Raw genomic sequence first — 22,533 nt, forward strand, 5'->3', positions numbered from 1 at the left:
AGTATCTAAAGGTGTTCAAATTCAGGATGTTATCAAATCCGTCTCTCCTCCACATGGTGCGCCAGAGAGACTGGTTCACATTGATAGACCTAAAAGACGCCTATTTTTATGCTCCTTTTACGCACCACACAGAAATCTCTGCGGTTAGGGTTCTGAGGTTGAAATTACGAATACACGGTGCTACCGTTTGTAACGTCCTCAGCCCCAGAGTATTCGTCGAATTCACGCAGGTTGCGATTGGCCCTCTGAGAAGAGAAGGCACTCGCATAGCGTCTTACATAGACGATGGGCTGCTACAAGCCGACTCAAGAATCGGCGGCAAGGCAGCATACTCAGAAAGTGGTGTCTCACCTACTGAAATCGGGTTTTCAGGGTCAACTGCGTGTTGGTGCCTGCACAGACGGCGAATTTCATAGGCAGGACTCTGAACTCGCTATCGTTCAGAGCCAGCCCGCCACCGAAAAGGATCAGTCCTTTTTGTCCTGCCTAGCACAATTTTACACGGGCCGGAGGGTCTCCTTCAAAATGTGCATGGAAATGTCAGGTATGATGGCCTTAGCCGTATCGCTAAGACGATTGGGCAGTTGCTGTCGTGTGTTGGTCACAGAGGAATGTGTAACAACGCTGTGTCGCTGGAGGAATCTGTGATTCCTCTCAGACGAATGGTCTCTGCACCCGGAGATACCAGGACAGATCTGGGATCGTTTGATCGCCCCCAGATGGATCTTTTTGCTTCACTGGAAGACACGGGATGTCCGTTGTTCTTCCCAGTGGAGGGTGCAGTGCCTCTGGGTCGAAATGCACTAGTGCACGAATGGCTCAGAACTCTTTTTATGCTTTCCTCCGCTGTCCCTGTTAGGTCCCACACTCGTGAGAGTGAGGGACCAGGGGCTGATGGTGATACTGGTTGCCCCAGAATGGGGTCACTGGGTGTCAGTCGAACCTCTCCTGTACGACCGCTTGTGGCTGCTTCCGTTACGCGGAAACATGCTAACGCTAGCAGGGGGTGAGATATTTTGTCCCTGACCAGAACATCTGACTCTCTGGGCTCAGCCCATGAGGGGATGAATCTGAGTACTGAGGGGTTACCCCAGAACGGTTTTGAGATAAGGTGCGAGAAGTCTCGCACTGTGCCGTTCTAAGCCCATGTCCATTAAGTCCTTTTCTACAGGATTTAATGGATAAGGGCAGAGCCTTTTCCACAATAAAAGTCTACTTGGCGGCTATCTCAGCCTGCCGTATTTGCTTGAAGCCGAGATGGTGGGTCAGCACCGCCTGATTTGTCGGTTCATGGAAGGGACCGGACGTCTCTTCCCGAGTCAAAGTCCCCGGTGTCACCCTGGGATTTGAGCCTGGTGTTGGACTCCTTATCTCGGTCACTTTTCGAGCCTCGGAGTCAAATTGACAGAACAACTGTCAGTCAAGACTGCGTTACTGATGGCTTCAGTGACTACTGGAGAGCTCAGTAATCTTCATGCACTGTCAGTACACGAGGAGTGTACACAGTCAAGGAAGGGGCTACAAGGGTGGTTGTCAGACCCAGACCTGGGTATGTGCCAAAGAACCCCTTGGTACCAAGTGTCCTTGTGACCTTGAATGCGTTTCACCCGCCTCTTTTCGCCTCATAGGAGGATGAAAGGTTACATTGCCTTTGTCCGGTTCGGGCTTTGGAAATGTGCATTGGCAGATCTAGGGCTTTGAGAAAGTCAGATCAGCTATTTGTGTCATGGGCTCCACGGATGGTGGGCAAGCCCATTGCATGACAGACACCTTCCCACTGGATTGTAGAGGCTATTCAGTTAGCCTATTCCAGTGGTGGGATGCTGCCCCAGTGGGACTGAGGGCACATTCTACAAGGGAAATAGCGACATCATGGGCCCTCTTCGGGGGGGTCTCCATTTGGGATGTCTGCAGTGTGGCATGTTGGGCTTAGGCCTTGACATTTGCCAGGTTCTACAGTTTGGACGTAACTGCAGCCCCTGTGGCGCATACGGTCCATAGTGTAGCCTCCAGACGGGGGTCAGGCCCCTAGGCTGGTTATTCTGGACTTCGAGATAACAATCAGGGAGTTTACTATATCTCCCATAGGCGAGACATCGAGTGAATATTTGAAATAAAACTATAGGTTACTGGACGTAACCCCGGTTTTATGATAATATGAGCGAGATGTCTCGAAAGACACCCTTCTTGTTTACGAACGAGAAGAAAAATGTTATCTTGAATTACGGAAAATGACTCTCCCCTGACTTATATAGGATGGAGGGCGGGCCCTCCAGTCAGAGGGAGGTCAGAATCCAGCCAAAGGTTTGTCTGGAGTTTATAAGGTAATGCTTCTGTGATCACGCCAGAGGGCGCTCTCCCATAGGCGAGACATCTCGCTCATATTATCATAAAACCGGGGTTACGTCCAGTAACCTATAGTTTTTATTTCTAGTTTGGATGAACTGTGTGTGCCTGAACAGCTAGGCAGCAATGGTAGGTCATATGTACCTTCTGTATTGTAGGTTGCTAGGTTAAATACAATGTCTGTAGAGGGGCGGCAGTGGCTCAGGGGTAGTGTGGCCGGTAGAGCGGCCGGATGGGAAGAGCAAGGTTCCCAGTTCGATCCCGGGCTCCCTCAGAGTTAGTGTCGAAGTGTCCTTGAGCAAGACGCTGAACCCCTAATTGCTCCCGATGAGCAGGTTGGTGCCTTGCATGCCTTCGGTGTGTGTGTGTGTGTGAATGGGTGAATGTAATGCACAATCTATGTAAAGCGCTTTCGATAAAAGCGATATATAAATGCACCATTTACCATTTAGATGAAGTTGCCGTTCCTTTATGTGTTTTATTTTAGGCTAACATTAAAGTTTAGTGCTTAGTTCAGTGCTTAATTAACTATTGTATTTAGGCTAACCACATGAACCCTCCTAGCATCCCTATACTGGTGTGAACATTTGGCAAAAATAGCCAATCTACAAGCTCACAATGCGGCCATTTAAGTTTCAAGTAGTTAAAGGTTTGGTAAATTTGGTGTTTGTGGATTTGGACAGGTATGAAATTGCATTAGAGTGCTATTGCTGTGTCTTTGCTCTATTATGCCTCTCGTACTTTCCAAAGTGGTGACCATTATATTGAAAAATGGAACATTATGTAAGCTGTCAGGAGTAAACAGCGTGTGCTGAATAAGCACTTATGTAGTTTGCCTACTTGTTAGTGCCCTTCATTCACTGTGTGCATGTTACTGTAACTTGTCACCAAGACCTATACAGATGACAACAGGGCCTGTGTATCGTTTTGAGGAGGCATCAGTATGGCGTCGTGTGCTCCCCAGAAGCTGTCTGGCAGGCACAAGACCACAGGCTTCCGGAGCAATGTCAGCAGACAGAAAAGAGGATTTAACTTTTCCTTTGTTTAAAATGACATGGTAAAAGTTCATCATATAGCCAGAGTCTCATGACCTGACCCGCTTTAGCAGTGAGCAGTACATTATGTCCAGGGAAGAACCACAAATTACCATGCATATATACAGTATATATGTAGATATAATTTTTCGGTAATTATTACAAAACAAAAACGTTTACGATTTTCAGCACAAATGTAAAGTATACTCTGACTCATTAAGCTAATCATGCAACACTATGGCCGTTTTATGACCCACAGTCTTGTTTTCAGTGTTATTGTACTGAAATGTTTTGTGTACTTGACTCTATCCAGTTTCTCTTACTCCTGGGCCTGTCTATTGTATTAGAAGGTAATCAGGTGATCTACTAGGCGCTCTAGGTGATCCAGATGGGGTTGGCTAGGTGCTCCAATCAGATGTGTAGCTAGGAATGCTTTAACAACTGTAAGCACCTGTGGTTGTCAGTAATGACTCACCACTCATTTTTGTTTTGTTGTCAGTCACTAGTCTTTAAAGACTTTGTACTTTATGTGTTATTGTTACATGACTTTGTGTTTATTCAGTGTTATCCGTGTCGCTGTTTGACTTTGTGTTCAGCTGTGATTTGACTGTTTTGTTGTTGCTCATTTTGGTAACCTTTATTCTGCCTAATTAGTTAATACATAATACATTTGTTTTCCATCACAAAATGATGTAGTGAGGGGAGGGAACAGGTTGAAGAGGCTCTGGAAAGGTGGAGGCATGCACTTGAGAGAAAAGAAATTGAAGTCGGCAAGAGTAAGATAGAATGTGTGCGTGAACAAGAGGGAAGACGGTGGATGCACGGAGTAGAGGTGGCAAAGGTGAAGGAGTTTAAATACCTGGGGTCAACTATCCAAAGTAACAGGGAGTGTGGCAGAGAGGTGAAGAACAGAGTGCAGGCAGGGTGGAACAGATAGAGGGATGTGTCGGGAGTGATTTGTTACAGAACGGTACCAGCAAGAGGGAGAGAGAAGATGTGTAAGATGCTAGTGAGACCAGCTATTCTGTACGGCTTGGAAACGGTGGCACTGGTGGCGAAAATACAGGAGGCGGAGCTGATGATGGCAGAAATGAGGATGCCACGATTCTCATTATGAGTGACAAGGAGGGACAAGATCAGAAATGACTACATTAGAGCAGGGGTCTTCAACATTTTTCAGGCCAAGGACCCCCTAGCTGAGAGAGAGATGAAGCAGGGACCCCCACGTTGTATTAAATTGTGTTGCAGATTAAACTTTTTCACTGATTTCATAGATAGTTTGACAGCACTGTCATCAATGTATGTTGGATTCATGTTAATGTGTAGTTTAACATGTTTAACCATGTAAACTCTCGAAACTATACTAAACCTCTTTGCCGATCTACACTAAACCTCTTTGCCGATCTACAAGCTCGTAGATCTTCTATTTTTGGCTAAAGTTCTCCTCAGAATAGGGATGCTAGGGTTCAATCCTATCACACAAAGATTCGGCGGCCCCCCTGTAGTAACTCTGAGGACCCCCTAGAGGTCTCGCACCCTCTGTTGAAGACCTCTGCATTAGAGGATCAGCCCAGGTTAGAAAGTTGGGGGGGGATAAAACAAGAGAGGCAGGGAACATTGGGAGAAGGATGCTGAAGATGGAGCTGCCAGGCAAGAGGAGGAGAGGAAGGCCAAAGAGAAGGTCTATGGATGCAGTGAGAAAGGACATGCAGGTGGCTGGAGTGACTGAGGAAGATGCAGAGAACGGAAGCAGATGAAAACGGATGATCCGCTGTGGCGACCCCTGATGGGAATCGTGCGTCAAATTTGTAACTTCATGTCGCTGCCTTACATTGAAAATGGCATGTAGCCTGTTGCTTTGTCACTGCTAGCGTGTACACAGCATTAGGGATGTAGTCTCTACAATGGTACTGCCCTAGTAAATTATGTACTGAATACTAGTCATTTAAACAATTAATTCTACGATCCCAATTGGCTATTTTTTATATTTTCAATATTTTGGAAATAGTATGGAAATGTTTTGTAAAGGTGCCAGGTTGAAAGTGGTTAAATGAGAGTTGACAGGGACAGCGACTGCAGGTCAATGGCTTTTGCTGAATGGGGACACATCTCCACTTTGCACAACATTTTGAGCTACTGCAGATAATAGGATAGCAGCATAACTTTTTGGACTTTGTGTAGACCATCAAGTATGTGCGTTAAGGATTCTTTTGATGTCTGATCTCAAACATTGATTTGTAAGCTCTACAAGCTGTGCTGTGGACTTTAAGCTGTGTAGTCTTAAGAACAAATGTAGGACACATTTTGGTACAATTTCATTGATCCATGTAGCAACTGAAATGTATCATTTTGTTGTCACCATGAGAGCCGGCCTCTTATACTCTTATACTATTATGTATTTTCCCAGTGTTGTACTTGACCCTTGAGTTTGTCTCCTATTGATCTACCAGCCTTTAGTATAGAAGAAAAGAACAAAATTGTTATGTGGTTATAGCAAAGATGGTAAAGAAACACAAACAATAATAATAATAATAGTTTGAATTTATATAGCGCCTTTCATGAACCCAAGGACGCTTTAATGAACAACCAACAAACGAAACAAACAACTATTTGCCATAAGCCTGAGAGAAAAGGTGTCTTTTCAAGGCACCCTTAAAAGAGTCCAGTGTTGGAGCATGGCGAATCTCCATTGGGAGAGAGTTCCACAGGATGGGGGCTGCCACACTGAAGGCTCTGTCCCCCAAGGTTTGCTTGGTTGTTTTGGGGACAGAGAGGAGGTCCAAGTCTGTGGACCGCAGGTTCCGTGACAGAGTAGCTTTATGGAGGAGGCCTGAGAAAGGTACTGTGGAGCCATGGCGTTTCGATCTCTAGGTGAAGATGCCTTCTGGTTGGGGATAGTGTAGTGGGAATAACATTTACAGACCAGGAAGCGGAATTCAGAATGATGTATTATTGATAGTCTTATCATTGAGATTTTCAAGAAGCTAAGGTCTTCCGATCATCTTGACGTGCAATTCAAAATAATAAAGTAGCTGTGATTTACCTAATTTATTTTAAACATTTATAAGTCTTTCAAAGTTTGTGCAGGTTGTTGTGACATTAGTAAGCTAGCCTAAACATGCACAGTTTCATTTTCCTATTGACAGACTTGTATATGGATCATCTTGTCTTTTTCTACCATGTTCGGTTTGTTTTTCTTTCTTCCTTTTCCCTCTACATTGTATGTCATGCTCTTTGCCAGAGATCAAAATGTTTTCTGGTTACAGTCTGTGTTCCTATCTCTTTCTGTTTTTAAGGCCCAGTTAAAGCTGAGATCTTACAATAAGCTTAGAAAGGAGGCTTGAGAGACTTGTTCAGCAGCATGTACGGCTTACAGTTAGAATGGCAAGAACTCGAACAGGCAGCATTCCTAAGCCTTCCTTTACTTGATTTCAAGGCCTTTGTCCATGCTTCCAGCCCTGCTGCAGCACTATCCCCAGCCAAGAGGAAGGAACCAGAAACACTGCGTTTCAGGGGAAAAAACTCCTTGAGGCACCAGCACTAAGTGATGGCTGATAAAGTGCCGTGGTTCCTCTCCTTCCCCCTCCTTCTCAAAGTGTTTTATTGTCTTTTTGAGAATAAGCTTTTACAATATGGATCAGAGGCTAATGAAAGCCAACCAGAGAGGAGAGGGAGAGCGCCAAAGAGAGCAGAGAAATGCACACGTCTGTTTTGTGCTAGTTTTATTACCTTCCCTGTTTTCCTCCCTCTCTCCCTATTCCTCTTGCGTTCAGGGAAACCAAATGGAATGAAGCTTGTAAATGATGTGAGGAATCGATAGAACTGTAGGAAAGGAGGTTATGGGAGGCTGTTTTTTGCACTAATTCACGACCTCAGCCACCACAGCCCTTTAATTAGTTTATTCATATCTAAATTCAGGCTGGGAGATTTAAGAGCACTCTCTCTGCCTGCTTGTCTGACCTATATGGAATAAAGGAAGGAAGGGGATTAGTTCTGTGCATAACTCTTTGCTTGGAACTTCAGCAAATCAAAACGGTGCACTCCAGTGAGAAGTGATATCTCCCGTGGGACAGATGTTGAGCTATAAAGGCAGCAAAATAACTTTGAACTGTTTTCACGTGTTTTGATTATCGTCACCTTTTAAAGGTTAACAATGGAACTTTCTGACTTTCCAGGAGCTAACTTTTAGCAGATCACTGTAAATGGGTTTTGCATAAAACAGTCCTCATACTTAATTCTTTCCGCCCGTTCTGCCTACTGAAGGGGGTTCTCTCGATACACTGATATTAGTAACCTATCCATTTTTATTGCGCTAGAGAAATTCCGTCAAGGGTAATATAACAAGAATAGCCAATTAACTTTAACATCGTTATGAACCAGGACTTGTTTCAACTCAGAGTGAGTTGTGTAGCTGTGGGAGAAACAGTTTTTCTTTTTTTTAATAGATTTTTCAGTCTTTGGTTTTGTTTTGATTAATTAATTCGCTACTGTATTGTCTGTGTGCATTTCAATTCATTGTGTGCATGCGTGCATGCATACGCACATGTATTTATTAGTATGCACGTGTGCGTACATGTTCATATACAGTATGCATGCATGTGGTGTTTGTGAGTTAGCATGTATTAGTTGGTGAATGTGTGTGTCGATGCATTTATTATGTATGTTGGACTGCGTGTGTGTGTGTGTGTTCTCCAGCTGTCGCTGTATTTACACTGATGAATAGAGCTGCAGATCGTTTTCAGCCTCAACCCTTCTCCTCCCCTCCACCTACTGTCTGCATTGATTTATTCAGAGAATCCATCTTAAGGATTGAGTCCATGCATATTGATGGCACTCAGTCTCATCTCCTGATTGACTTTTACGGTATACAGCCCAAGTCACATGCTGTGTTGTATCTTCCAGCACACACGGCGGGGCTCTACGATGAGCTGTCTGCCACACACTGTAAAATCCTTTTTGTTAATTTAACACTGTGCTGGAGATGTGAAATTGTGCTTTATCAAAGAGAGCTGCGGAGGTCCCGACTGCCCTCTTTTGTTTATTTGATCACCAGAACGTGAACCCAAACGGCTGCTGCCAACAGTTTTGGAGACTCGGGCGAATTATTTCAGTGCACAACACAAAAGAACGTTGGCTTTTTTTCTCCAGTTCAAATCTTCCCTGCTGTTCTCTGTAAAATTGAGGTCCTCGTGACTGTTCCCCCCCCCCTCATTTGTTTTCCATTGGACGTTCCTAAAACATAACGTATGCACACCCCTATAAACCCAAGTGTAACGTGCTTGGCACAGTGCAGACAATAAAATATAGGTGTGTGAGAGAGAGGGAGAGCGAGCGAGAGAGCATAATAAACAGAAAAGGCCCCCCCACACTGTCAAGTGTGAAGGGCTTTTCTGTTTATTCTTTTAATGTTGGCCTCTCGCACCTGCCTCTATCTTTGGTAAGCCTTGAGTCAACTTTTCTATATTGTCTATGAGACTACCCATGACTTGAGCCTGTACTCCGGTGCTGTTGATTTGTGTCGCTGCACAGCCAAATCCTTGGTGTGAATTTAAATGTGGGAGTGTCTTATCTTTGTGCTGTGTAGCTCCCCTCTCCTGTGGCGGGGCCCATGTGAGCAGTGCTGGCTGTCCAATTGATTAGACTGTGTGTCTGCCATGGTGTGTTTAACCCATTCAATCCGGGAACGCATCTGTGTCACATAAGATTTCTTTGGCTATTCAAAAATAGCAGATATACAAGCTCATAGCACAGCACCGAGTGCCGCGCTATGAGCTTGTAGATCTGCTATTTTTGTGCAAATCTTTGTCAAATATTTTTTCCCAGGGATTCCCCAGAAGCAAAGATTTGAGTTACAAATGTTTGCTTAAAAAATATATATATTCGAAGATTTGCACAAATGTTCACGATTTTTCAAAAATAGCAGATCTACAAGCTTGTAGATCTACAAACTCGGTGCCACGCTATGAGCTTGTATATCTGCTATTTTTGAATAGCCAAAGAAATCAAAAGTGACTTTTTCACTATGTTGGTGTGACACTGTTGTACAACGAAGGATAAAATAGGGCTTAACACTGACACTCTGACACAGCTCAATCCTCTAATGAATCTCTTTAGGGACAGCAAAAGTGTCATGTCGACCCATATTTGCCATATTTGTATGTAGGCACACAGAGATAACACATTGTTCCGGCCTACCAGTTTTCACTCTTTCTGTCTTGTCTTGCCATCATTTAAACAACTATGAGCTCTCGCCTTCTCTGCCTCATCTTCTTAGTCTTAAAGGGCTGAATAGATTATTTAATGGTAATATAATGTGTATTTAAAGTGGAATGTGGCTGTGTGAAGGAATTGTCTCAGGGTCTTTTGGTGCGGGATTGCACAATTTGCATATTTGAATTGATATTATTTAATTGGCTGCTCTTCTCAGTAAAAAAAAATACTAGACCAATAAGCAGTGGCGCAAACGCCTGTACTTCAAATCTAATTGGTCCGTCTCTATTTATCTACCTATTTATCTTCCACAGTGCTTTTGTATGCATGGATCTTAATTAGTTCCTATACATCTCTTTCTGTGAAGTGTAAATGATCTTCACATTATTTTGACGAACTTGGCATCTGTGTCCCTCGTGTATTCTGACGGTCCACGTGGTATAGAGAAGGCTATATACAGTAAGCTATAGATCACAATACTAGGCAAAGACTGTATACCGGGTTGAAAGGGGATTAAAATTATTGCTTGAACGAGCATGAGAGGTCTAAAGAGAAGACACTTCCACAGAGTGTAGGCGTGTAGGGTTCAACCGCATGGTTTTCATATTGTAAAAATGAAGTTTAGCCAAAGTCTTGTGTTTAATCCAGCGGATTCTCGTTCGTTCCCCACCAGCGTCAAGACAGGTTCAAAATACATCAGATTTCCTGTAGAAACTTCAAAATAAGACTCTATTTAATTCTATTTGAAACTTGTAATATGATTGATATGATAGGATGAAATCCACCAAGTAAAGTTTATTTTTCAAACTTTTTTGAGTTTTTTTTTCTAGAAGAAATTATTAATTGAAAAGAAAATAAAGTAATAATTGAAAATATGTTTGGGGACTGTTTTGGGACGGTGGTGAAACAGTTTATTTCTAGCCTTGATTGACCGCTTTGAAATAACTGATATAAAATCTTCAACTGGAGAAAATGTGTTAGTTTGACAGACAGCTGATGTCCCCTCTCCTGTATACTGTGTACCGACACTGGATCACCGACACTGGATCTTTCAGTGGTACCGGACCGTAGCGGCCCACTTTCACCCCTGATCATACATAAAATCTACGTTTGAATAAATTTTCTAAAAGTGCCCATACTCTATGTGGCAGGTCGCTCAAAACAAGAGCGATTACCAACAGAAGCATATTGGGGGTTTTTGCCAAATCTGTTGGAGGCGCTACCCACACGTTTAGCTGTGTTACTCATTCCACGATCCTTACAAGTTATACCTCGTTGTAAAGGTGACTAGTCAACGATAAAAATGATATAAAACACAATACCAATTGGTATTATTGAAGGGGAGAAATAATTGACCGAAGTTAAGTTTCCGAACTTTTTGTGTGCAGTTTATATTACTTTTAATGTAAAATATTGCATGCAGTAAAACTTAATTTAAAAACCACAGACGTCTCTCTCTCTCTCTCTCTCTCTCTCTCTCTGCGCCGGCCGTGATTGGTGCTGAGAAAAGAGGTCTCTTGCGAGATCAAATTCATGATTAATACTTAACTTCATCTTATTCTATAGCCTCATTTTTAACAAGCTTAGGTTATATAATAGTTTAGATACAAGCTTGGACTCGTCCAGCGAACGGACATCGCTCTGAGCAAAGTGCTGTGATGGAACCATCTTTACCTTGACATGAAACGGGAAATTATAATCAAATCAATCTACCCAGTCAGATGTTTAACTAATATAAAGGTACATAAAGAAATGTGAGGAGGAGGAAGTTTTACCGTGAGGAACAATCCAAACAGTTTTTACATCGTTTTTCAGTCAAGCCATCTGCCATCATTACCAAATGGATCACCCATTTCAGCTTGACCTATGTTATCATTTTGAATCATATATAGTGGTTAATGCTCTATCGCTCCATCTCACTATATCCCCTATGTCTCCTCTATACGTTCATTAATCTCTGTGTCCATAATGATCTCTCCACTTCTCTCTTGCTTGTCATTTTCTTACACCCACATTAAGTCAAACACCAAGGTCATCTGGGCTATTAGCCAACCATATGGATGGATATGGATGGAAGAGTTTAATCATGCAGAGTGACTATCAGATAGAGAGAGAGGAGAGAGGCAAGCCTCCTAGAATCAGGACTTGGTTAGCTTCATGCCTGTAGTAAAAGTTAAAAATGTTTCTTTTGAAATAGGATACATTTTACTGTATTCTATGGACCCCTGGGTCTCTTATCATCCCCATCCTTTGCCTTCCTGAAGGTAACAGAGCTAAATATAGGGCCATGTAGGAACATTTGTGATCCTGGTCGTGAGCCATTTTCAAAGTCACTTAAGTGTTATTGACATCTGGGCTGTTAATTCATTTTACCATGCGTGTTGTATAGTTCCTTGTGAGATGAATGACAGTTCATTAATTGAATACATGCTGCCACAGTGGAAAAGCTGTATTTTTCTCCAAACTCATACTTGTTTTTTCCTTAACTCTCATAGTGCTCACTGTGAGTCATCTCTGGTTCATGGCAGCATGTAACTGTCAAAATAAATGCCACGGTGATGTTAAAAGCCCTTTCACACGGATGCAGTAGTTACATTTCATTGGCCAAAAGACCTTCTGATAAATAAAATAAGTAATAGAAGAAGAAATACCAGGTCCTCAGCTTGGTTGTGCAGCTATGGAACTGAACTTTGTTAATGAGAGAGAACGCACACATCAGGTTCTGGAGTATCATGATGCTCCTTTTGGTAATGGTCTACCAAATCAGACCATGGTGTCATCTAAGCGGGTTTCAGACTCATGGTTTGACAGCTTTGTTCCAAAATCAGGGATTCATTTGTTATGTCGAATTGGTTTACACTGCAATGCTTCTAAGCAGAACAAACAAACGCCATGTGTGGGCAAACTGCTCCCTCATTGCTCAGAATCTTTATGTGGTAATTCTTGACTGATCCAGGGCAAAGCAAAACAGGAAGACAGTAAATATCCTCAGTGTTAATTTAAGCTTGACAGTGTGAAAATGTATCCAAATGAATCTCTGATGGTACATTTGTGGCAATTTTTAAACTTGGTTAAATTAACAGAGGCTTTTACTGTGCATGCCATCTAACATGCTGTTCTCTGGTATTTCTATCAGTCTGAAAATTCTTCCCATTCAGGGCAATATGAATCTAAAGCATGAAGCAAGTTTGAGCCTTGAAAACAGTGTCTTGCTGCATTTCATTTGGCGAAGGCTTGCTGTATTCAGACAGCTCTATAGAAGACAGTGATGACCTGTTAACCCACCTTTTCTTTAACTTACTGCACACTATATAGAAAACGTGTCAATTTGAGTTCTTTGGGTCAGCATTGCAGCATTCTGACTGCAAAGGAACCAATCAGTTGTCAGACTAGTATCACGGATACTGGACTAGCTTTTGTGAAAATTACCAAAGCAATAGTGCATTGCGAATATGCTTTTGGCACCCCTTTACACAGTATGTGTCTCTCTGACACACACAAATGGATCCATTGTCAAATGGATCCTTTTGATACTCATTATACACGTGACATTAAATTAACACTTTTATGGTACATGCCTTTTGACGTACTGTAATCACATTGCACACACTTCGTAACCACTTAAGCCTTATACTTAATCTCACAAGGAATGGTGAAAATTGCCGATCTACAAGCTCAAAACATGTCACTTTGTTGTGTTTTTGATCTGATATTTTGCATGTTTTCACCTATGACATGACCAAGATAGGGATGCCAAGTTGAACGTGTTTAGCATGAACACAACAAACTAAGAAACAGGATGCTGTGCTGTTCCCAGTGATACAGTACCCACAGTATTGGAGAGCTCCAGCCTCCTAATCTACTGTAGCAAGGCTATTATTGTTCCAGCCATTCCCCCTGATATTACAACAATGGTAGTGCAGAGTCACACAACACAACGATGCCCCCTTTATTGATTAGAACATGGCCTTCAGATGCAGTGCATTTACTTGAAAACCGATTGAGTCTGTCAAACTCAGTTAATTTATAGCATTAAAAAAATGTGCATCGGCCGTGCTTTGCAAGCCACCAATGAGGTGTTCCCTGCTGAATTTTCAGCACTTGGAAGTTGGCACAGAACGTGTTTGTGCGTCGGAGAGAGTGCGAGGCAGCATGCCGAATAATAACAGCATCTGTTTGCCCGTGTGTGCGTGCAGCAGCACTTGCTTGCATGGGTCTGTCCGCTGGTCTTGGGTGTATTATGTATATTCCAGGACCAGCAGGTGGTTAAGAGCCCAGATGGAAAACTATAATTGAGAGACTTATTCAGACACTGCAAGTATGAGAATTCGGAATCACTTAAGTCGACGAGAGCAGTCATTTCACATGAATTAGACCTGGTGACAGTGTTCCAGACACAAAACAAGACTTGTATAAAAACAAGATCATACAGCATTATAAGTTGACTTGGAGCAGCGAGGCCGCTCAATACATTTGTGTAATGACACTCTTCTTTGTGAATACACCCAATTACACACACACACACACACACACACACACACACACACACACACACACACACACACTACTGGACATGGACTGGACATGCCCGAAGTCAGTGCAAATTGGCAAATATGCCCATACAGTATATGGACTGGACATGCCCAAGGTCAGTGCGAATCGGAGTTGTTAGGCAACGATTAACATCAGCCAAATTAATTCAAAACTGTTAAATGTGACTATGCCACGGTCAGGTCACACCACACAAGGTCACCCAACGCAGTGTATTTGCGGAAAAAGAGCTGTGGGTGCTCTCAGCTCTACACCCCCCTCCTCCTCCCTCTCCCCTTCCTGACACCACGGATGGCTTTATGATTTACTATGTACTCTCCTTTCTCTCTCGCTCACTTTCTCCTCTTTTTGTCCTCTCCTTTCCTCTGTAAGTACTCCTCTCTAATGTTCTCTCTCCTCACCTCTCCCCTGAGTCTCCTGCTTCTGACCGCTGTGACTGATCTGTCACATCTGAGACTAGACTGCTTTGCAAGTCTAATCCCCACTTCCCGTCTCTTTCATCAATGATTTGTCCCGAGGCCAGATTACTAGCTATTGTTATGCACAAACTGGAAGGACTGCCTTGTATGGCAAATATACACTTTATAATCCCTCTGGCCTGACACTTCACATTGGGTCCTAGTGTCTGACGCCTTTCTCTGTCTTAATTCTGCTTCTTCTCTTTCAACTTCTAATTTCCTTCTCCTGTCTGTTCTGCTAGTTTTACTATTCTTCCATTCATCTTCCTTTTACTTTCCCCCTCTTTCATCATTCTCCATTCTCGTTTATATTTATCCCCACTCCACCTCTAAATCCAGCCCCTCCGACTTCCATGTTGTAACAAACTACTATCATGGGGAATTGGGAAGACAAAGCGCATGTTTCATGTCTTCGAATTGAACTGGGACAGCTTTATTCATTTTGGCTGTATGCGTTGTGTCCCTGTTAAGTCAAAGCTCCTGAGTGTTCCTCATTTCTCTCTCTGTCTCTCTCCTCTCTCTCCCCCTCCCTCTCTCCAGACACAAACCTTTATTCCCTTCATATTAAATATAGTATCTGCTGTTACTGTACATTTCCTCGCATTCTGTTCTAAGTAGACTTGCACAATGACTCCCAAGGTTATGACGCAACACAGTAAAATCCTCAGCTTTCATTTAATTCTGTGTTACGTCAAATTCAAACTAACACTGAGGATTTTACTGTGTACAATCCGTAACGAACCATGACACTTAAACCATGGCCCACTGACCGGAGTGACCGCCCATTGGCTTAGCTTACTGTGTCCTCTCTGCATAGGTCATCTACATCAATTCCAGCCCTGAAACAAGATATAAGACACTAATCCACCCTTACAGTAGCAGTGCATTGAGCAAACAGCACGGAGAGAGTGAGAGTTATCATCAAAACAGAAATCAGATACTCTTACGCATTAATGCAAATCCTTACAAATAATCACATCGTCGCACAAGCTGTGTGTGCCCTTCAGCAGGAATGGACCGGAGTTGCAAAACGCACAAGAGCAGACAGCCACCCCTCCTACCGCACAAACCCAACAGGATTTCATATAAGCCAAACCGACATGACAGCACACAAACAGCCAAGCAACATTAGGCAACAGACGCTTCAAAACCACAGAAACACTGCAGCGATAAACTGCTGCTCACAGCTTTACATTAAGTTTTATGCACATTTTACGGTAAATGTGCTTAACCACTAAAACCATAAAGTGTCACTATTCTGGGCATGTCATAATAGACGAACATTCTGAAAAAATATTAAAACTTTGGGAAAAATAGCAGATATCGCCTATATGATGTACTATTGTCTGGGGTCCCCCAGGGGTCTATACTTGGTCCCCTCCTTTTTTTCATGTACAGTCTACACCAAATAGCAAAATAGCAACATGTCGCCAAACACTAATTGAAGGACTACATATACACAGAGTAGGAGCGACTCATGGAAGCCAGCTCTGGCAAATATAACCCAGCAGCTTGGTTTGCTTTACTGAGCAGCAATAGCAAATCTACAAACTCCAAGGCACCGCCAAGCAAGAATTGAAGGACCACAGAGTAGGAGCAACTCATGGAAGCCTGCTCTGGCAAATATAACGGCTGAAAAAGGAAGCCAAGCTAGAGTGGTGTGAAAAGAAGACCTTCCACTCTCTTATCTTGGAGGCTCCCTGTGCCATGACAAGATTTAGAGTATGAGCATAGCAGCGAATGAAGAGGGCCTGTGGAATGGTTTATTTTACTTTTTTTTTACCCCGTTCAAAACCAGATACCATAACGTCCGTTCCATCTTAGCACCGAGCAACCACTTTGTCAACCCGTTAAGACCGGGAACGCATCTGTCATTTTTAGATTTCTTTGGCTATTCAAAAATAGCAGATATACAAGCTAATAGAGTGGCACTCTGTGATCTGCTATTTTTGGAAAATCATGAAAATGTGTGCAAATCGTATGTTATATATTTAACTCAAGTCTTTGCTTCTGGAGATTCTACAAATGTCTTCTAAATCCTAACAGTTTTTTTGAAAAAACATATGTTGCTATAATAATATACTGTAGTGGTTCTCAAACCTTTTCATGTCAAGGACCCCCATAATATGTAATTTGGCCCACGGACCCCCATCGCAAAATATTTTGTTCCAGGGACCTCCCCAGAAGCAAAGATTTGAGTTACAAATGTTCGCTTAAACAATATATATATATTTTCACTATTTTCCAAAAATAGCAGATCTACAAGCTGCCGTGCTATGAGTTTTTATATCTGCTATTTTTGAATAGCCAAAGAAATCGAAAAGGACACAGATGCGTTCCCGGTCGAGTAAGCAGGTCGTATTCTGCCACTAAATCCAGCAATTCCGGGTAATTCCCCTTGTTTGCCCCACCTGCGCCTTCATCATGGCTTTGGAAGGGCAACTCCTGTTTCCCCAAGAGCACCACACAGTTAATGAGACATTTCAAAATGTCCTCCTTCATCCTAACCTTCTCATTATAAGAAATGACATCCCAACATCATTGCTCATTCAGCTGGAACTCTATCCTACTGCCCACAAAGGTTTTAAGGTCAATAGTAGCTTTCAGATGACTTGAAGCATTTTGCCAGCGATGGTCTGACTTTGATAAACTTCTTAAATCAGAAAATCGATCTCTGGCCCAGGATCCACTTTCTGCACCAAAAAACAAACATTGGTCAATTTTATTTTCATTTCAAATTAGTCTCTCATTGAATTTCTATTACTCAGTCCTCTGTGACTTTCACAGAGGGCCTATAGCGGGACCACCAATCAAAGAGCTGCATAACATTTTCTTCTCAACAACTACAGAGTCAGCAAAAGTCTAGTTCTAGGATTAGCTTTTGAGTAGAATGTCATTTTAAAAGTATGCAAAGTTTGAATTGAATTAGCATTTGAGAGAGGGGCACGGTGGCGCAGTCGGTAGCGCTGTCGCCTCACAGCTAGAAGGTCCTGGGTTCGATTCCCGCCGGGGACGCTGTGGGCACTGGGGGCGTGTCTTCTCCTCCGCGTCATCAGCGCCCATACCCTAGGTGGGGTTGGCGAAAGGGCCTACTCTGTGTGGAGTTTGCATGTTCTCCCCGTGTCTCCTAGGGTAGTTAATACCCTCACAAAAACATGTAGTAATCCTGGTCACTATACCGCCTCCCCCATGACAGCCGGGGCGCCTGATGGAGGGGAAGGGAACTGGTTGGAATAACGTGTTCCTTCCACGCGCTACGTCCAACCAGGGAAACTCCCCCCTGTCAGGTGACAAGAAGGTCAGTTGGCTCTCATGCCTGAAGGAAGCATGAGCTCGGCCCTGGCCTCCCTACTGTGGGGTGACAGGTGTAATACTGGTGTAGGGCTGGTGTAGTGCCCAGGATCACTTAGGAAATTGGCACCGGGTGAAAAAAAAATGGGTTACAAAAATCGCGGGATAAAAAAAAAAAAAAGAAAAAAAAGAATTAGCATTTGAGTGGAATGTACCTAATAATACAAAGTTTGACCAGTGTTACTGTTTGCCTGGAATGTAATTATAAAAGCATTAATACATTAAATAGGAAAAGTGTTTGAGAGCATCTTGAGGAATTGAACTGAAGGAGAAGAAAACAAGGAAAGGGTTAGAATAATGTAATGGATAGAGCTGTGTACAGTTCCTGTTAAAACAAAAGGGAGTTTAACATGCAAGGGGGGTGGCGGGTACACCCACTGCAACACAGCTCATTCCTCATTCCTCCATTCCTTTCAAAGAAACAGAAGTTGCTAAAATAAGAAGAAAGAAAAAATGCCTTGTTAAGCCTGACCAGGATACATGCCAGTGTGGATTATGTGTTGGTTGAATTATGACTAATGTACAGAGCTACTGTATGTATGTACCATTGTATGTAACGCGGTGGTACTACCGTATCTGCTTGCACTTTATGAGTTTACACCATTGATCACTTTTGCATTGCATTACTAGCCATTAAGGTAAGCCTACTAGGAATGCACCCCCCAAACCCTAGAACTGATTTCACCACAGTGCAGCAACACATGGCAGCACACTAGAAATGCAACCGCTTTACCCCTAGAACTCATGTTAAAAGCTGTGCCTTATCTTCTTTGGCATCACCATAAGAAAAAGCCGTCTTCCGTTTTAATTTCTGCAAAAGCTACTCTGAGGTTGGTGTAAAAGCTGTCATGCACAGTGCGTCCACTTCACATCCAGTGGAGATGCTGCCTAGCCGTGGGAGTGTCTGGGCTCTACAGTGGTGTAAAGTAACTAAGTACATTTACTCAAGTACTGTACTTAAGTACAATTTTGAGGTAATTTTACTCGTTAATTTACTAATCAATTAATTAACAACACTTTGCAGCCCACAGTAGCCAGGAGTCAATTATTATTTTTCTGTGATGCCACAAGGCTACATTATGTTGCGTAACCTGCACCATATTTTAATTAGCAACTTCTAATTAAGTTTTTATGCTGTGTGTCCGGCTAATCTCGCAAACCGAGGACCGGTCAGCACAAAATGTCTTGTGCACGCTGCCAGTAGGTAGGTCAAGGGGGAAAAAATCTAAATATTTGTCACATATTGAACAAATGTGTTTTTGTGACAATTTTTCACATTTTGTGTATCTGTATTCTCAGATCCACTGTCCTACCCACACTGAGCAGGACAGTGTTAAACCACACTGTTGTTAGTGCTCTTCATGTTCTTTTTTTCCTTTCAGCTTTTTTCTTTTATGCTAGAAAGTGTGTGTGTGTGTATTCATCTTGGGTTCGGTCAGGAGGTAATTATGGCCTGAGGGTAGAGGAGGGGATCTGAGGAACCTTGACTTAGCATGACTCAATCTGCTCCTCTGCACACATGCACGCACACACACACACACACACACACACACACACCCACACACCCACACACCCACACACACACACACACACACACACACACAGAGAGAGAGAGCACTCAAGCATGAAAACATCACTTGTTTCTTATCTCCGTCATTTTGCGATGTCAACATTTCGTGGAGGAATACACAGAAGACATATGGTATTACTTTTTGCCACACTGTTATCGAGCTCCTCTACAACAGAACAATGGGATTTAGGTTGAAAATCAGGAAAGTTTCCCTTTAAACGTTTTCCTTCCCAGCATTGCCTCAAACCCTTACCGGTCCATTTCGTCACATGTATGCACTCTCTGAGTTACAAATGGCTAAATGAACAGTGAGGGTTATACTTGTGTATTGATCATCCAGTGATGCGCGGCGACATCGTGAAATTGAGAATATCTCCAAAGTCCTTGTTGTAAAGCAGAGGGAGTGTGATTGTGTACTGTCAGTCGATGCACTCATTGATTTTTACTCTGTCTCTGTGTCTGGTTAACCAGAGAGGACCAGGGGTTAAGATGAGCCTGTCATTATTAACGTAACCTCTACTGACCTTTACCCACTTTCTCTCTCTCTCTCTCTCCTCTCCATCTTTCTCCAGGTGCAAGAGGCCGTTCGCCATATCTCAGAGCCCCCTCCTCCCTTGGTGTACTCTGCACCATCGGCGTACCCCCAGGTGCAGAAACCCAGTGAGGAGAAGCCAGTGGCTCACAGGGGCAGGGAGCACCCCACCTCCTCTTCCTCGTCCGCCTCCAGAGGCGCAGACCGAGACAGGAACAAAGGCAGGGACAAAGACAAGAAGAAGAAGAAACACAAGAGAAGGTCGCGGTCGAGGTCAAAGACCAGACACACTCTCCCCAGTGCTTACAGGAGAGCCCGCAGGTCCAGGTAGGATACTAATGGATATTAAGTCCTTTTGACTGTTTAACCACTTGAACCCCAGCATGCCTATTCTGTGGGGCACAAATAGCAGATCTACAAGCTCACAAGCTTGTAGACCCGGTCAAAGTACAGTTGTAACTCAAGTCCAATTCTGGATTCAAGACTTTAGGGTTGGAGTGGTTACAGTCCACACCGGGAGCATGATGAATAAACTGGTGATGCCTCATTCATACAGGTTGATGCTTTTATTCGCGGAGAAAAATCTTAATAAATGATGTTTCATTGCTGCATAATATTCGCATTCTGTGCGGTACTTATGACATAAACAGCAGTTTAAATGAATGCAAATTAACAGATCATGTTATGAGATCATGGAAAACGTTATGATGAACTCTCCAGAAATGTTGAGAAAACTTTGTTGATCTGCTTTTTACTGCTCTTAGTGAATTGCAACATATTACTGAACAAATCTCAATCTATAGTATTTTGTGATTTGGAAGGCTTGAAGAATTTAACTTTAATTAAAAATAATTGTGTATGGAAACGACAACAACAACCTTTGTAGATCGTCTACTTTCCACGAAGACATTTATTATAGATGGGGTGAAAAAAGAGGGGACCAAGTATAGACCCCTGAGGGACCCCAGCCAACAAAGTATAGAGTTTAAGTGCTTAGGTATGTTAAGATTTCTCAGAGGTGAATCCGTCACTTGTAGTTTAGCTCTGTTCCATACTATAGCCCTATTCATTCTCTAACTTCTCCCCTTGGTAATCCAGACCAATTCTCATTATCAGTGGCTGGCGTTTTGGCGTCTGTAATTATGTCTGATTCATGGTGTCACATTGACAAGCCCTAATGTAATTTCTGCAAATGGGGGCGTTTGAGCTCCAGGTTTTAAATCACTTGCTGTACAGTATGTGAATTAAAGAGCAGAGGTTTAAGAGAGAGGAGGAAGGTCTGTGTCAGTTGCTGTTATGCTCTTCCTGAGAAGTCTCTCTCTCTCTCGAACACACACTCTCTCACACACACACACACACACACACACACACACACACACACACACACACACACACACACACACAGTTTTCTTTTCCATATTGTGTGTTAAAGGGAAGTGAAGAGCTCTTTATCTCTGTAGCTCAGAACGAGATTATGATACTGACAGACCAATAGATAGAAAGGGAGCAGGTGTGTGTGTGTGTGTGTGTGTGCGTGTGCGTGTGCGTGCGTGCGCTGGCGCTGGCCGATACGTACAGAATTAGATACCTCAATATTTAAAAAAAAGTTCAGTCAAGACATTTTGTGAAAATCTGCCTACCGCGACAAGCCCTGAGTGTATCTTTTGTGGTGTGTCGTGCATGTGTCTTCTATCTCTCCAATGTGACATGTCTGTACATTTGCCTCCAAGTAAATCTTTGCATGCAGAGGAAGTGGATTGAGTTCTGTCTCTTATTAAATCACGGAGGAGGTTGTCTGGCAGCGTTATTGCCCTTGACGGGCTGATGTCGATCGACTGAATCAGCTTCATAATGGCTTTACTAAAGCTCCAATGCTTCAGGGACAGAGCAAAATAGACGAGAGTAGTGAGAGAAACAGACTGCGATGTAGAGAGAGAGACAGGTGGAGGAGGGGCAGATGAGAGACTGAGACAGTTGAGGGCGTGAGAGAGATGGACAACGCGATGATAGAGTGAGACTGAGAAAGACAAAGTGATGGGAAAGTGTGAGAGATGGAGGGGTAGAGAGAGAAGCAAAGTGATGATGGGAGAGGTAGAGATGGATATAGATACCTTGATTGATTCCAGAAGGTGAAATTAAAATGTTCTTCCAGCATCAGTCAGGAAATAAAAAAACAGTAGTGCAACCAATGCGTTTGAATCAAATAAGTCAAATGAAAATCATACAAATAAAAGTAAGTTGCTAAGATGCTGTTTTTACGGCATGGCTCTACAGGAGTCTAGGTGTCCATAAGAGGGTCTGTCTGTCTGTCCGTCCATCTGTCTCTGGAGCTAATCTTGCAAACCACTAGACCAGGGGTCTTGAACATTTTCAGGCCAAGGACCCCCTAGCTGAGAGAGATGAAGCAGGGACCCCCCCCCCCCCCCCCTCCACTACATATTGTATAAAATGTTGCAGATTAAACTTTTTCATAGATTTCAT

The 22,533-nt window shown here is 43.0% G+C and overlaps 1 protein-coding gene across 2 annotated transcripts in view; it reads left to right on the top strand.

Moving 5' to 3' along the window:
- The window catches only part of sfswap (splicing factor SWAP), a 107,176-nt gene that overhangs the window by 66,322 nt on the left and 18,321 nt on the right, over positions 1–22,533 (top strand). For both annotated transcript variants that reach the window (XM_080419965.1, XM_080419966.1), the window contains exon 15: positions 20,093–20,379. In XM_080419965.1, the coding sequence (XP_080276091.1) occupies positions 20,093–20,379 (287 nt within the window). The remainder of the gene's footprint in view (positions 1–20,092; positions 20,380–22,533) is intronic.

Source organism: Gymnoscopelus braueri, assembly GCF_963280865.1.
Source record: "Gymnoscopelus braueri genome assembly, chromosome: 22".
In the NCBI taxonomy this organism is placed as follows: domain Eukaryota; kingdom Metazoa; phylum Chordata; class Actinopteri; order Myctophiformes; family Myctophidae; genus Gymnoscopelus; species Gymnoscopelus braueri.